Below are 17664 nucleotides of genomic sequence, written 5' to 3'. Positions count from 1 at the left end.
TTTGCCATCAGAATTGTTGTCTAAAGGCAAAGGGGTCTTGCTCACAAGTGACGAGAGAAGGGAGCAGGAGATCGACAGACGGACCCTCACCTATGATCATGAGATGTGGGTAGTGGCCAAAAGAACAAGATCACGGATACAAGTGGTGGAAATGGGCTTCCTCCAAAGGGCAGCTGACTAACTCCAGACACGAGTGTGACGTTGCCTGGATTCCAGCTAGTGATGGGATTTCCATCTCTTTTTAGAGAACCGGCTCTTTCGGCTCGGCTCACTAAAAAGAGCAGGCTCTTTCAGCTCCCAACTCTTCAGGTTGTTTTGTTGCTTTAATTAATTTATTATTAACAACACTATAAAATTCTGCACAAAAAGAATTACTGGTATCGGATAAAACCTGAACGATACCCATCCCTACCCACGGCTCCCAATAAGGAGCCGGCTCGCATCGTTCACTTCAAAGAGTCGGCTCCAAGAGTCGTTTCGTTCGCGACCGACACATCACTAATTCCAGCTGCTGCAGGTGGACAGGACGAGAGAGAGCAGTAAAAGGAAAGGAGGGGGTCTTGTAGTGTTTGTGAACGACAGATGGTGTAACCCTGGGTACATCACTGTGAAAGAACAACTATGCAACAGAGACATTGAGCTGTTGGCCATTAGCATGCATACATACTACCTCGCCTTGTCCCTGTGTACAAGCCCTTAGTGCGCAGGGAGCCACCAACCACCCACACAGTGCAGAGATCATCGGAGGAGAGTGAGGAGGCTCTTAGGGACTGTTTTGAGTCTACTGTGTGGGAGGTGATCTGTGACCACCACGGAGGGGACATCAACAGCCTTGTGCCCTGCATTACAGACTGTGTGGATAACGCCATACCCATTGTTTCTCCAACAGTAAACCGTGGATTACCCTAGAAATAAAAGCTGTCCTCAAGCAGAAGAGGAGGGCATTCAAATCTAGAGACAAGAAGGAGTTGAAAAAGGTGCAGAGGGCTGAGAGGACTGATAAGGAATGAGAAGGACAGCTACAGGCAGAAAATGGAGAACGAGCTTCAGCAGAACAATGTTAGCGAAGTCTGGAGAGGTCTTAGAACCATCTCGTGCCACAAAGACCAGAAGTCTCTGCCCGGGGGTGATGTAAGGTGAGCAAATTAACTGAATCATTTGATTCATCCAGGATGCAGTCTCCAACATTGGCTGCAGACTCACCCACCCCGACTGCTACTGTTCCACCCCTGACACCTCAGTCACTTTACACTTCCTCTGCTCACCCTGCTCACTACTCTCCACCAACAACAACAGCCTCCAATAGAGCTTTGGAATTGACATAACGGTGCAATGTATTGTAGGAGCGCAGCGCCATATTTGCAGACCACGAATCAAAACAAACTGTGTTGGAAGGAAGATTGCAACGAACCATGCTTAAAAGCAGCACAAAAGAAAAAGGATGGTATAGAGACAGATTGCATCCGGATGCAAAGAGACAGTACTTGCAAAAAAAAGAGTGCATCGGAAATGTGGTCCCGTATGAAATATGGCCATGGAGTAGAAATCCCGAGGACCTATTGCCATTGACTTACCCTGATATACAGGGTGGACCATTTATAAACTTGTAAATAACTCATGAAAGAATAAAGTTACGTTGAAACCAAGCACACCATTGTTGTTCTTGTGACATTACCAATAAGTGTGATGTGTCACATGGCCCTCTTCCTATTGAAAAAACAAAAGTTGTATCCAAGATGGCCGACTTCTAAATGGCCACCATGGTCACCACCCATCTTGAGGAGTTTGCCCCTCACATATACTAATGTGCCACAAACAGGACTTTAATATCACCAACCATCCCCATGTTATTACGGTGTATCCATATAAATGACCCACCCTGTATTTTCATACCTTGTCTGTGGAGTCAGCACATTCATTGCAAACCTGTTTCGCAATTATAAATCTCTGGAGGTGCACATCAAATTCACCAATGGTTGGGTACAAGATTAGGCTATTTTTAAACCTCCAAGTCGTGAGTATGTCGCCATTCAAACAAAGGTAAGTCAGCTTGAGTAAAACGCATTTGATTTCCCCCCGAACATTCAGATTCATTAGTGCAAGGATAAATTCCTTCATGAGGGGGAAATTACAGTGAGAACATGTGGACTCTGTTAGAGGGATAACATAGTGAGTTCATTGTAATAATGTGACGTTGTCCTGAGGATTTTTATTATTCTCTATGGTTAAAGAAATTGCAATGATTTATTTATATTTACTATAAATAATCCAAATTATATATCTTGCTTCCATGTTTGTGCCCTGTGTCACTAAAAACACATTCTATTTTAGTTTTATATATTGATTAATGATAACTTTTGTTGATTGTTACATTTGTGATAAATGGATTTGAAAGTAGATAAAACAAAACTGTCGATCTTGGCTTTTGCTCCTCTCCATTGTTAGTGCTTTTTTGGCCTACAAAAATGACACCTCAACCAAAAATCCTGGCCACGCCCCCTCGCGATGTCACATTCCAAAGCCCTATACACATTCAACACAAGGCTGCAGCCTGTCTCTCCTAACCACCCAGGTTAGGAGATGTTTCATTGAATACCACCTCTGTTCAAAGAAAATCCAGGGAAAAATTTTAAGGCAGCAACTGTGTTCAGACATGGATTTTAAATTTTGTGTTTGATAATTGTTTAGAAAAAAGTATTTAGATTTTTTACTTACCTCAAAGCACATTGTGCGCTGTCGATCTTCGTACTGCACAATAACATGTAATATTTAGTGTCTACTGTTATCTACTGTTAGCTAGTTCATTGTGATGGTGTTGTTTTTATTATGTTGGCCTTTGCTGTTTGTTTTCTCTTCTGGTTTTTTATCTCCATACAGGTGATCCAGGTGTTTTGTTTGTTTTTCTTTTTTTTTCTCCCCCCCTTTCTGACCATCTCTTCTCCCCTTTATTTTTCTTTCTCTCCCTCTCTTTCTTTCATTCTTTCTCCCTGTCCTATCCCCCAGTCATGTCTGTCCCGTCTTTAAAAAATGAAAATAAAATAAATACATAATTATAATAAAGGCCAATCAAATGGACCAATATAGCCATGATGATCCACTTAGTAAAGGAAATCCACTTGGCATCTTTCTTGACCTTCAGACAACAATTCTGATGGCTAAAGATCCAAACGGGATAGGAAAAAAAAAAGTCAAACAAAAAGAAAATGATAGTGTGGACGCGGAGCGTTTTTAGTTTTCAGATTTATCTGGATTAGCGTAAACTAGCCTTTGATAAATAGCAATTAATAGCAAATAAATACAGAGAAAGAAGAATGTGCATATTGTGCAAAAGAAGTCAACACATCTGGGATAAGTGGAGAGTATTACAACTGCTCATCCACTTTGTCACAACCCCCTCCCTGTAGGTCACGTGGTAGAGCAGGTTACCTACTATTTACATGTTTGTTTTTCAATTCCCATCTTCACCCATCTCCATGCCAAATATCCTTGTGAAAGATACTAAACCCAAGTTAATCTGAGATTCATCCATCAGAGTATGGATGCGTGTGAATGTTAGATACAAAGCACTTGTAAATATCAGCACTTCACCGAGTTCTTTTGATTCCTCAGAGACATCCGAAGACAAAACACTGCTTAGTAGAATATTTAACACCTTATTACTTCTAGAAGGGAGATGCGTCCAGCATGGCATGGATCTCAAACTGGGGCCCTAACAGTTTTATTACAGAAGCTCGCTCATTTGAGTCTAAACAACAGTGTCTCAGTAACTTTTCACTAGAGATGGTCACTTTATAACACTTATTAATAAAAAAAGCATAACATTATTGAGGCACTGCAAGTTATTTAATCCCAACAACAGAAATATCATTGAAGAAAGCACTTGAATGAGGCAACTTGTGTAAAGCACTTTGAGTGCTCAAGTAGAGTAGGCAAGTGGTATTTAAGAATCAACCCATTTACCATTTATGAGGAGAGAGAGAAAAAATAGTAAAAATCTGCTAGACCACCTGCTGAAAAAAGGCAACAAACAATACAGCAGGGAAACCTCAGCAAACCAACATGTGCATAACTAACAGTAAATGATAAATAACAAATGTTACTGACAGATTAAATGTATAGTGAGGGTGCGCTGGGAATGCATCTCGGAGGCCTGGTACATGAGATCTTCAACTCACACCTCTGCCAGAGCTTCATATTCAGGATATTTGGCATGCAGAGTGGAGCAGACTGGGATCAAACCAACAACCCTCTGGTTAGTTGGTGCCCCGCTCTACTACCTGAGCTACAGCCTCCCATCGCTGTGCAGGTTTCCATCTTTAAGAAAGGGGACCAGAGGGCATGTTCCAACTATAGGGGGAATCACACTCCTCAGCCTCCCTGGGAAAGTTTATGCCAGAGTGCTGGAAGGGAGAGTCCGTCCATTAATCGAACCTTGGATACAGGAGGAACAATGAAGTTTTTGCCCTTATCATGGAAGACTGGATAAGCTCTTTATCCTCTCGATGATACCTGAGGGCGCAGTGGAGTTTGCCCAAACAGTCTACATGTGTTTTGTGGACTTGGAGAAGGCATTTGACCATGTCACTCTGAGTTTCCTGTGGGAGGTGCTTCAGGAGTATCGGGTGTCTGGACATGTGATCCTTATACAACAATTGGAAGAGCTTGGTCCGTATAGCCACCAATGAGTTGGACTTGTTTCCGGTGGGTGATGAGCTCTGCCAGGGCTGCCCTTTGTCATAGATTCTCTTCGTAATTTTTATGAACAGAATTTCTAGGCATAGCTAAGTGGCAGAAGGCTTTCACTTGGGTGGCCTAAGTGCTGTGGCTGCAGTGATGCGGAGGCTGCACTGGTCTGTTGTAGTGAAGAGAGAGTTGAGTGTAAAAGGGGGCACTCTCAATTTACTGGTCGATCTACATCCCCTACCCTCACCTATGCTCATGAGCTGTGGGTAGTGACCGAAAGAATGGAATCACGGATACAAGTGGCGGAAATGGGTGGCTGGCATCTCCCTTAGAGATAGGGTGAGGAGTTCAGCCATCCGGGGAGGGGAAGGTCTTACTGTTTACTCACGCGACAAACCATCAGCATCAGGGAACATGTTCACATTATAAAAAAAGTGTCAGCCAAGCCTCAGGTGTGATATCAGGAGGTTCACGTCAACTGAGGTGAGTATGAGACACAAACACACACATGATCTTACTATAGACCAAAATGGCTGTAGCCTTTGCTGGGTTTTATTTGTGTTGCATTTGGTGGAGTTAAGACTTCATGTCACTAATTCGTTGTTGGATGGCCTTTCTTTGCTCTCTGATTTATATATGTATGTAGTTTATATAGTGTTGATTAAAATCTTAATGCTGGTGGTTCGAACTATCAGGAAAATGTGGTTTTAGGAGTAAACAACAGGTAAACAAAGACTAGAGTGTTAGGCTGATTGTTTTTTTGTTTGTTTTTTATTAATAACAATTTTAGGTGGTTGACCTGCCCAGAGGTATTAGTTAGGAGTTGATTTTGGTTAAGTGGGAGACAGAAAAAAAAAAGACCCATGTAATGATTACATTCCTTTTTATCAAAAAGGAAAGTTTTAAGCCTAATCTTAAAAGTAGAGATAGTGTCTGTCTCCCGAAATCAAACTGGAAACTTGTTAAATAGAAGAGGGGCCTGAAAACTGAAGGCTCTGCCTCTCTCTCTATTTTTAAATAGGAAAGTGAAGTTTTCTAATAGTGTAATATGATACTGCAAGTCCATAAGACAAGATGGGACCTGATTATTCAAGATCTTATAGGCAAAGAGGCAGGATTTTAAATTTGACGCTGGATTTAACAGGGAGCCAGTGAAGAGAAAACAATATAGGAGAAATCTTCTCTCTCTTTCTAGTGCCTTTCAGGACTCTTGCTGCAGCATTTTGGATTAACTTTGGGCTTTTCAGGGAGTTTTTAGGACTTCCTGATACTGTCACGCCTGCCGAAGCAGACGGCATGGTGTGAAGAGATTGGGGACCCAAATGCAGGCACAGAGACGACGTTGGATGATAATGAAAGGTGAGCTTTTATTTCTGGCTGCAATACACTGAAACAGGAGGAAGTGAGAAAACAGAAACCTTGACTGGGGAAAGCCAACAATAACACTGAACCTGAGGACTGAGACCAGAGAGGGGGTAAGCTGATGGAGGAAACGCAGAGGCAACACGGATGAAGATATGCACACAGTGCAACAAGGAACAGAGAGAAATATACACTATATATGCACACAGAGGTAAACGAGGAGATAGCAAACAGGAGGGGATCACAGCTGTGACTAATCAGACACAATGAGACCAGGAGGAAGCAAAATAGAATACACTGAAACGGTTAAAGTAAAACAGGAAACACACCAACATAGAGACAAGGATGACTAGAAGTGTCAGGGCTCTGTGTGCGGGCAGGCAGAGATGAGGATCCAAATGCAGGACTCGAACACAGAATTGAAACTCAAAAAACCTCAGCTTTATTGCTGGCAGAAAAACAAACATGGAGTGAGGATGGAACACTGAGACCAAGGACACACAGGCATAATTCTGAGGGTACAACACGACACTGAGCATGGGAAAACACAGGGCTTATATACACAGGGTAGTAACGGGGGAATCGGCAACAGGAGGGAGACACAGCTGGGAGAGATCAGGGCTAACGAGACGGGGGAGCTAAGCTGCACACACTAACATAAGACAAAGACTTTCACAATAAAACAGGAAACATGAATTACTAAACAAGCATGCAGACTTTACACTGAGAGACAGACAGAATGACACATGGAATCTGAACTAAACTAAACGTGAGATATAACTGAGAACAAATCCTTAAGCACGGATAAACAGAAACAAGAAACTAATAATAATCATCATCATCACTACGAGAAGAAAACAATCCATGAAGCAGAAATAAACCAAAACATAATAAACTCAAAATACTGGGTCCAACGGACCCAGAACCGTGACAAGAAGTAACACAAGAGAAACAAAGGAGGCAAAGTAACATAACCTACAGACCAGAAAACAACAAACAACAATAAAGAATGACTACTGGAACTAGAAATACAAAACTAAACCATTAAAACCCACTAAATTACAGAATGCAAATAATGATAACACAAAACACTGTGTCTCCAGGCCCAGGAGCATGACGCTAATGAATTACAGTAGTCCAGCCTAGAAGTAATAATGAGCTTAATAATGAGCTAGTTTTTAATCACTCTCAGATACAATGATTCTAATAGATATTTGTGGAAGAAAGCAGTCCTAGATATTTGTTTAATATGTGCATTGAAGGTCAAAAATGACTCCAAGGTTCCTCACAGTGTTACTGGAGGCCAAGGTAATGCCATCCAGAGTAAGAATCTGGTTAGATACCATATTTCTAAGCTTTTCAGGGCCGAGTACAATAACCTCAGTTTGATCTGAATTAAGAAGCAGAAAGTTAGCGGCCATCCAGGTCTTTATGTCTTTAAGACATTCCTGCAGTTTAACTCATTGGTGTGTGTTATCTGGCTTCATGGACAGATAGAGCTGGGTGTCATCTGCATAGCAGTGAAAATGTATGCTATGTCTTCTGATGACACTGCCTAAGGGAAGCATGTACAGTGGGGCAAAAAAATATTTAGTCAGCCACCGATTGTGCAAGTTCCCCCACTTAAAATGATGACAGAGGTCAGTAATTTGCACCAGAGGTACACTTCAACTGTGAGAGACAGAATGTGAAAAAAAAAATCCATGAATCCACATGGTAGGATTTGTAAAGAATTTATTGGTAAATCAGGGTGGAAAATAAGTATTTGGTCACCTCAAACAAGGAAAATCTCTGGCTGTCACAGACCTGTAACGTCTTCTGTAAGAAGCTTTTCTGTCCCCCACTCGTTACCTGTATGAATGGCACCTGTTTGAACTCATCATCTGTATAAAAGACACCTGTCCACAGCCTCAAACAGTCAGACTCCAAACGCCGCCATGGCCAAGACCAAAGAGCTTTCGAAGGACACCAGGAAAAGTATTGTAGACCTGCACCAGACTGGGAAGAGTGAATCTACAATAGGCAAGCAGCTTGGTGTGAAAAAAATAACTGTGGGAGCAATCATCAGAAAATGGAAGATATACAAGACCACTGATAATCTCCCTCGATCTGGGGCTCCACGCAAGATCTCATCCCGTGGGGTCAAAATGATCATGAGAACGGTGAGCAAAGATCCCAGAACCACACGGGGGGACCTGGTGAATGACCTGCAGAGAGCTGGGACCAAAGTAACAAAGGTCACCATCAGTAACACACTACAACGGCAGGGAATCAAATCCCGCAGTGCCAGACGTGTTCCGCTGCTGAAGCCAATGCATGTCCAGGCCCATCTGAAGTTTGCCAGAGAGCACATGGATGATACAGCAGAGGATTGGGAGAATGTCATGTGGTCAGATGAAACCAAAGTAGAACTTTTTGGTATAAACTCAACTCGTCGTGTTTGGAGGACGAAGAATACTGAGTTGCATCCCAAGAACACCATACCTACTGTGAAGCATGGGGGTGGAAACATCATGCTATGGGGCTGTTTTTCTGCCAAGGGGACAGGACGACTGATCCGTGTTAAGGACAGAATGAATGGGGCCATGTATCGTGAGATTTTGAGCCAAAACCTCCTTCCATCAGTGAGAACTTTGAAGATGAAACGAGGCTGGGTCTTCCAACATGACAATGATCCAAAACACACCGCCCGGGCAACAAAGGAGTGGCTCCGTAAGAAGCATTTGAAAGTCCTGGAGTGGCCTAGCCAGTCTCCAGACCTCAACCCCATAGAAAATCTGTGGCGGGAGTTGAAAGTCCGTGTTGCTCGGCGACAGCCCCAAAACATCACTGCTCTCGAGAAGATCTGCATGGAGGAATGGGCCAAAATACCAGCTACTGTGTGTGCAAACCTGGTAAAGACCTATAGTAAACGTTTGACCTCTGTTATTGCCAACAAAGGTTATGTTACAAAGTATTGAGTTGTATTTTTGTTATTGACCAAATACTTATTTTCCACCCTGATTTACCAATAAATTCTTTACAAATCCTACCATGTGGATTCATGGATTTTTTTTTTTTTTTTTTTTTTTTTTTTCACATTCTGTCTCTCACAGTTGAAGTGTACCTCTGGTGCAAATTACTGACCTCTGTCATCATTTTAGGTGGGGGAACTTGCACAATCGGTGGCTGACTAAATACTTTTTTGCCCCACTGTATAATGCATCACCAAGGAACAGAAATAAAATCCCTATCCCAAATCTTTAATTCAAGCAGGCCTCACAAACGCACTGAAAAAATGTCACAAAGTGGCAATTTCTACACTCTCCACCGACAAAACAGATGGGAAAATGCAAATGTGGAAGAAAAAAAGCCAGCACAACAATTGAAAAGATCCGAATAAAGCCAGTGAGAGGTTTAAACAAACTGAGGAAACTGATCATATGATTTGGGATGTGTGGCAGATTAAGCTCAGGGGAAACTAATGAGGGTTGGTCAATCAAAACTACCAAGAGAATGTTGTGAAACCAATAGAATTTTAAAGAGATCAAGAATTACTAAATAAAACAGTCTAAATCCAAAAAGGTATGGCACAGACCAAAGACCTGTGGTAGCTAAAATACTACCACAGTTTTTTTTCTTCAAGAGAATAGTATCTTTCAAGACACTTTAAAATCCCTTTAAAGTTTGAAAATAAACATGTTTTTTTGTCTTCTCTCCAGGTTGAAATTAACCTTCTGCACTATGGAAAACCAGACTTCAGATATCCTGCTCTTAGAAGGTTTACAGGTCAGCCCAGATGCCTCCATTCCTGCTTTCATCCTCCTCCTCCTCATCTATAGCTTCATCATGTTTTCCAACATTGTCCTGGTGATCCTGATCACGCTGGATAGTAGCCTCCACCAGCCCATGTATCTGCTCTTCTGTAACATGAGCATTAATGATGTATTTGGAGCCACAACAATCTTTCCACGTATGCTGAGGGATATTTTTATTCCCAGCTCAGATCGGTACATCCACTATGTAGACTGTGTCATTCAGGCCTTTTGTGTTCACATTTATGCAGGTTCTTCTCACACTATACTCATGATCATGGCTTTTGATCGCTATGTGGCAATCTGCAACCCGCTGCAGTACGCCACCATCATGACCAACTGGATGGTGGTGAAGCTGTCGGTCTTGGCCTGGGCAGTAATCTTCATTATAGTGACAATCGTCAAGGGCCTCAGCGTTCGCCTGTCACGCTGCAGGTGGATCATATTTAACCCTTTCTGTGACAATGCCTCTTTGTTTAAGCTCTCCTGTGAAAACATCCTCATCAATAACATTTACGGTCTCGGCTACACTGTCCTTCTGCTGGGCTCCTCCATTGGCAGCGTCACTATCACCTACCTGAGGATCGCCATGGTGTGTCTGAGCAGCAAGAGCAAGACACTGAACAGCCGGGCGCTCCAGACCTACACCACCCACCTGACTATGTATGTCATCATGTTTTTGTCAGGCATTGTCATGGTGCTCCTCCATCGCTTCCCACATTTGACAGACCAAAGGAAGTTAGCCTCCATGATGTTCCATGTGGTTCCTCCAGCACTGAATGCTGTTATCTATGGGATGCAGATCAAAGCAGTCCGACAAAAAATGTTCATCATGTTCACGAGGAATACAGTGACTGTGACTGATGGGAAATGATTCATATTCTCAATAAATAAATAAATATATTTACAGTACGTTTTTCTGCCTTTCATGTTTTTTTTATTTCTCATATCCCGATTTCCTTTGTGTATTTTACTAAATACATACATCACAGCAGTTCACCTCAGACATCTGCATTCCCCTCAATATAATGCAGGTAAGGCCTCAGTCACACCAGACACCAGTTGGTGTCTGCCTGACAAGTGTGAAGTGTGTGTCAAGAGCTTCTCCATTGCACCATAAGAAGATCCTTCATAACTTTCCCTAGTGCCATATCATTAGAAGGCATAGCATACATTTTCACTGCTATGCTGATGACACCCAGCTCTATCTGTCCATGAAGCCAGATAACACACACCAATTAGTTAAACTGCAGGAATGTCTTAAAGACATAAAGACCTGGATGGCCGCTAACTTTCTGCTTCTTAATTCAGATAAAACTGAGGTTATTGTACTCGGCCCTGAAAAGCTTAGAAATATGGTATCTAACCAGATTCTTACTCTGGATGGCATTACCTTGGCCTCCAGTAATGCTGTGAGGAACCTTGGAGTCATTTTTGACCAGGACATGTCCTTCAATGCACATATTAAACAAATATGTAAGACTGCTTTCTTCCATTTGTGCAACATCTCTAAAGTTAGAAATATCCTGTCTCAGAGTGACGCTGAAAAACTAGTTCATGCATTTATTACTTCCAGGCTGGACGACTGTAATTCATTATTATCAGGAAGTCCTAAAAACTCCCTGAAAAGCCTTCAGCTAATCCAAAATGCTGCAGCAAGAGTCCTGACAGGGACTAGAAAGAGAGAGCAGATTTCTCCTGTTTTGGCTTCCTGTTAAATCCAGAATTGAATTCAAAATCCTGCTCCTCAAATACAAGGTCTTAAATAATCAGGCTCCATCTTATCTTAATGACCTTATAGTACCATATCACCCTATTAGAGCACTTCGCTCTCGCACTGCAGGCCTACTTGTTGTTCCTAGAGTATTTAAAAGTAGAATGGGAGGCAGAGCCTTCAGTTTTCAGGCCCCTCTTCTGTGGAACCAGCTTCCAGTTTGGATTCGGGAGACAGACACTATTCCTACTTTCAAGATTAGGCTTCAAACTTTCCTTTTTGCTAAAGCATATAGTTAGGGCTGGACCAGGTGACCCTGAATCCTCCCTTAGTTATGCTACAATAGACGTAGGCTGCCGGAGGATTCCCATGATGCATTGAGTTTTTCCTTTCCAGTCACCTTTCTCACTCACTATGTATTAACAGACCTCTCTGCATTGAATCATATCTGTTATTAACCTCTGTCTCTCTTCCACAGCATGTCTTTATCCTGTCTTCCTTCTTTCACCCCAACCAATCACAGCAGATGGCCCCGCCCCTCCCTGAGCCTGGTTCTGCCGGAGGTTTCTTCCTGTTAAAAGGGAGTTTTTCCTTCCCACTGTCGCCAAAGTGCTTGCTCATAGGGGGTCATATGATTGTTGGGTTTTTCTCTGTATCTATGAAGCGCCTTGAGGCGATTTTTTTTTTGATTTGGCGCTATATAAATAAAATTGAATTGAAATTGAATTGAATTGTAAGAGCTTGGTCCGTATAGCCACCAATGAGTTGGACTTGTTCCCGGTGGGTGATGAGCTCTGCCAGGGCTGCCCTTTGTCATAGATTCTCTTCGTAATTTTTATGAACAGAATTTCTAGGCATAGCTAAGTGGCAGAAGGCTTTCACTTGGGTGGCCTAAGTGCTGTGGCTGCAGTGATGCGGAGGCTGCACTGGTCTGTTGTAGTGAAGAGAGAGTTGAGTGTAAAAGGGGGCACTCTCAATTTACTGGTCGATCTACATCCCCTACCCTCACCTATGCTCATGAGCTGTGGGTAGTGACCGAAAGAATGGAATCACGGATACAAGTGGCGGAAATGGGTGGCTGGCATCTCCCTTAGAGATAGGGTGAGGAGTTCAGCCATCCGGGGAGGTCTTACTGTTTACTCACGCGACAAACCATCAGCATCAGGGAACATGTTCACATTATAAAAAACGTGTCAGCCAAGCCTCAGGTGTGATATCAGGAGGTTCACGTCAACTGAGGTGAGTATGAGACACAAACACACACATGATCTTACTATAGACCAAAATGGCTGTAGCCTTTGCTGGGTTTTATTTGTGTTGCATTTGGTGGAGTTAAGACTTCATGTCACTAATTCGTTGTTGGATGGCCTTTCTTTGCTCTCTGATTTATATATGTATGTAGTTTATATAGTGTTGATTAAAATCTTAATGCTGGTGGTTCGAACTATCAGGAAAATGTGGTTTTAGGAGTAAACAACAGGTAAACAAAGACTAGAGTGTTAGGCTGATTGTTTTTTTGTTTGTTTGTTTTTTATTAATAACAATTTTAGGTGGTTGACCTGCCCAGAGGTATTAGTTAGGAGTTGATTTTGGTTAACACTGCAGTGTGTGATCTACTGATAGTAGTAATAGCCAAAATTTTTAAAATGTCTGAAAGTCTGTCTGGTTAGTAAGCAACTAAAACAAAACCTCACCCTAACCCTTGAAAGGTTAATGGGGATCTGGTGGATGTAAAAAGGATTCATTTTTCCATTTGAGCACTTTAAATCTAATTTCCTTTGCTGTGCACGTTATAATCTTTATACTGCTGAAAAAAAAAGAGAACACTTGGAATGAAATTTCAATGAACAAACTAAAACTCAACATGAGGAAACTTCAATTCAGGAATTCTAATTCTATCACCAGAGGAACATTTGTTCATTTCCTACTGCTACAACAAGCTTTAGAAATTGTGCTTGTAAAAAAACAAAAGAAGTGGAAAAGCATCACATGTTTAAAGTTTCGATTAGACTTTTTAATTTATTCGTGATCTTGCATAAACAGTGGCAATAAAATATAGTTTCTTTTACCGAGTTTTGAAATCAAGTTTGTACCTGATGATGACTCATCAGGGGAACATCAGGTTACCATTTCTGGAAGATCCCTTGAAACCACAGAGAATAGTTGGGTCTGTTGTTTATCAGTGGTATCTAATGTCATTGTGTTTCCCTGATGAATCTCACATTTCTATTACCTAAACAGAAATGTAAAATTTAAATTACATTTTTCTTCATCCCTTTCTTTTTGGCTGGAGCTGCAGTGTTGTGTGATGCATTTTCATTTTCATTTTGGGTTAAATACAAAAAGCAAAAAGCTACATTTTTCAAGACGGCCTTATTTAAAAAGATGTGCTCATCTTGGTGGAGAATATTCAGCTCATTTCGCACTGTGACCAGTTGGGAGTGAGAAGTGGGAGACAAAAAAAAAAAGACCCATGTAATGATTACATTCCTTTTTATCAAAAGGAATTGTCATGTTTCAGCTGTGTGGAGGCAGGAAAAGGACCCAAACGCAAAACTCACGACAACAAAATTAAACTCAAGAAGCTGCTTTATTGCAGAATGACATGAAAAACTAAACTAAACTAAACTAAACTGGGACATGGATAACTAATACACAGGGAAACACAGACATGAGGGAGATTACGACACTGACAAAGAGAAACACAGGGCTTAAATACACAGAGGGCACAGCTGGGAGTGATCAGGCTGGACGAGACAAGGGAAGCAAAACTAGAATCACTCACATGAGACATGGACCTTCAAAGTAAAACAGGAAACACACTGACTGAACGCTAGACATGCAAACTTAACAGCAACTGAGAAGACAGAACATAGGGACCTGAAACATGGGACAGAAAGCCACAGTAGACACAACGTGGACATAACAACGCCACAGGGAAAGAGTAAAACAAAACACAGAACTTCTTAGAAAATAAAATAGGAAACATAATGAAATGCAAACATGACTACATGAACTTGACAGCATAACAGACTTGAAACACATGAAGGGCAAGGGAGACTTAACAGGGGTTGGAAGACACAAGGGGAATCTAATAACAAAGAACTAGAAAAACTCATGAGCTTAATCATATAAACATCCAAATAAACTAAACTCAAAACACTGGGTCATAAGACCCAGGATCGTGACAGGAATGTTTTAAGCCTAATCTTAAAAGTAGAGAGACAGAATGCAAATAATGATAACACAAAACACTGTGTCTCCATGCCCAGGAGCATGACGCTAATGAATTACAGTAGTCCAGCCTAGAAGTAATAATGAGCTAGTTTTTAATCACTCTCAGATACAATGTTTCTAATCCGATTGTTAAGTGATGACGTGACAAATCCTACTTCCGGGCCTAAAGTAGTCTGCGTTTAATATGGCTTTTGTGTTGTTAACATGTTTAATGTTATGTATTTTCTTCTATTTGATCTCAAAAAGCTACTAAAACAGTCAGTGATCACTGTTGACCTCCCTCGGCTTTTATTACCACTAATCATTTATTTAAGCTCAGTTTTTAAAACCTTAGGATGTAACTACAGCCCAGCCCATGCAGCAGTATATGAATGACTAACCTCATATTGTGGATGGATTATCTCAGTTGTTCTCCTGGCTGAAGTTTGGTCCTTTTACAGCATCCTGCCATGCGATTACATTTGTTCCTGACCACCGAGAACACTCACGTTAACTTTTATCGAGTGGAAAAAAAGTTAGCTTGTTTATATTATGCTAACATAGCTGTGTCGCTAGCGGTCACGTAGCACATCATTATATACCAGCTAGCCCAACTTCAGTAACCCTACAAACGTCACTGCTGTTTAGCTTTCTGTCTTCATTTATGTTGGAAGTGATAACAGAGCTGTACGTTTTAATTTGTTTCCAAAACCCCGCAGTCAGGACATGCTATATTGCATTTAGATAGAAGCTAGCGAGCTAACTCCCTGCTAACTTCTAACTCCGTTAAATGTCATAAATTCCGTTTTCATGGATGCCTGGATGTTAAACTCAATTGTTACACCTGGTAGAGCAGAACGCTGATCATTTTATTAAAGATGAAAGACTTTAGACAGTTTTTCAACTCTCAGTAATGCCATAGTGATCGTTTGATATATGGACCTGCAGCGGAGTTTAGGCCCAGACACGGCTAGTGACGTCAGACTGAACAACCGGATAGATATTTGTGGAAGAAAGCAGTCTTACATATTTGTTTAATATGTGCATTGAAGGTCAAAAAATGACTCCAAACACTTTAAAATCCCTTTAAAGTTTGAAAATAAACATGTTTTTTTGTCTTCTCTCCAGGTTGAAATTAACCTTCTGCACTATGGAAAACCAGACTTCAGATATCCTGCTCTTAGAAGGTTTACAGGTCAGCCCAGATGCCTCCATTCCCACCTTTACCCTCCTCCTCCTCATTTACATCTTCATCATGTTTTCCAACATTGTCCTGGTGATCCTGATCACGCTGGATAGTAGCCTCCACCAGCCCATGTATCTGCTCTTCTGTAACATGAGCATTAATGATGTATTTGGAGCCACAACAATCATTCCACGTATGCTGAGGGATATTTTTATTCCCAGCTCAGATCGGTACATCCACTATGTAGACTGTGTCATTCAGGCCTTTTGTGTTCACATTTATGCAGGTTCTTCTCACACTATACTCATGATCATGGCTTTTGATCGCTATGTGGCAATCTGCAACCCGCTGCAGTACGCCACCATCATGACCAACTGGATGGTGGTGAAGCTGTCGGTCTTGGCCTGGGCAGTAATCTTCATTATGGTGACAATCCTCGTGGGCCTCAGCGTTCGCCTGTCACGCTGCAGGTGGATCATATTTAACCCTTTCTGTGACAATGCCTCTTTGTTTAAGCTCTCCTGTGAAAACATCCTCATCAATAACATTTACGGTCTCGGCTACACTGTCCTTCTGCTGGGCTCCTCCATTGGCAGCGTCACTATCACCTACCTGAGGATCGCCATGGTGTGTCTGAGCAGCAAGAGCAAGACACTGAACAGCCGGGCGCTCCAGACCTACACCACCCACCTGACTATGTATGTCATCATGTTTTTGTCAGGCATTGTCATGGTGCTCCTCCATCGCTTCCCACATTTGACAGAACAAAGGAAGTTAGCCTCCATGATGTTCCATGTGGTTCCTCCAGCACTGAATGCTGTTATCTATGGGATGCAGATCAAAGCAGTCCGACAAAAAATGTTCATCATGTTCACGAGGAATACAGTGACTGTGACTGACGGGAAATGATTCATATTCTCAATAAATAAATAAATATATTTACAGTATGTTTTTCTGCCTTTCATTGTTTTATTTCTCATATCCCGATTTCCTTTGTGTATTTTACTAAATACATACATCACAGCAGTTCACCTCAGACATCTGCATTCCCCTCAATATAATGCAGGTAAGGCCTCAGTCACACCAGACACCAGTTGGTGTCTGCCTGACAACCAGTGGTTGCAGGGAGATGCTGCCATGAAGACATTTGTGGTGTTGCGCCCGATACCTCCGTGCAATTTGTTTGATCTGTAGCACATTAACCCTCTCATCCTAACCTTGCATTGAAAATGCTAACTTCTCCATAAACACTTACTATTTTCTTGTGAAACTTTGAAGAGTGTGATGAAAACTGGACACAAAGACTGCTTGCCTTCAGCATAAAAGTTAAATGTCTTGATGTATGTTCAGTCACCCAGGTAAGGAAATCCCAACATTGGAATAGGTGAGATACATTTTCTCTAAAAAACGGGTCTATGTGGCTTTTAAACCCCAAAACATTCTTCACCAAAAACTGGTCCACACATGTAGGATTGTGTCCCCTGACACAAACAGAGTAATGCAGTGTACACTGTTAAGTGCCAGCTGTTTCTTTGTTGTTGTTGTTGTACCACAAAAACAACAGAATACCAGCCTGAATTTTACTTTATTAGACTGGAAAAAGAAACCAGTGGTATTGCACATCACTGCTTATTATTTCCCTCCATCTAGTTTCATACCAATTGAATTTCACCTTCTCCTATCTCTCCCTCCCTTCCCCAAAGCAGATA

General features: G+C 41.7%; 2 protein-coding genes across 2 annotated transcripts; both read left to right on the top strand.

Annotated features, from left to right (window-relative positions):
- The first annotated feature begins 8208 nt into the window (after window positions 1–8208).
- On the top strand, window positions 8209–10713 carry LOC113030175 (olfactory receptor 2A12-like). The gene has a single exon (XM_080306937.1). It carries the CDS (start codon window positions 9724–9726, stop codon window positions 10711–10713), a length of 990 nt encoding a protein of 329 aa, XP_080163063.1. The 5' UTR covers window positions 8209–9723.
- Window positions 10714–15919: 5206 nt separating this feature from the next.
- On the top strand, window positions 15920–16864 carry LOC113030174 (olfactory receptor 52J3-like). Its single transcript, XM_080306936.1, has one exon. The coding sequence runs from the start codon at window positions 15920–15922 to the stop codon at window positions 16862–16864; it is 945 nt and encodes a 314-aa protein (XP_080163062.1).
- The last annotated feature ends 800 nt before the right edge of the window (window positions 16865–17664 follow it).

This window comes from Astatotilapia calliptera, chromosome 10 (assembly GCF_964374335.1).
Source record: "Astatotilapia calliptera chromosome 10, fAstCal68.1, whole genome shotgun sequence".
Lineage (NCBI taxonomy): Eukaryota > Metazoa > Chordata > Actinopteri > Cichliformes > Cichlidae > Astatotilapia > Astatotilapia calliptera.
The sequence above is the reverse complement of the archived record's forward strand: the minus strand, read 5'-3'. Positions and strand labels throughout refer to the sequence as shown.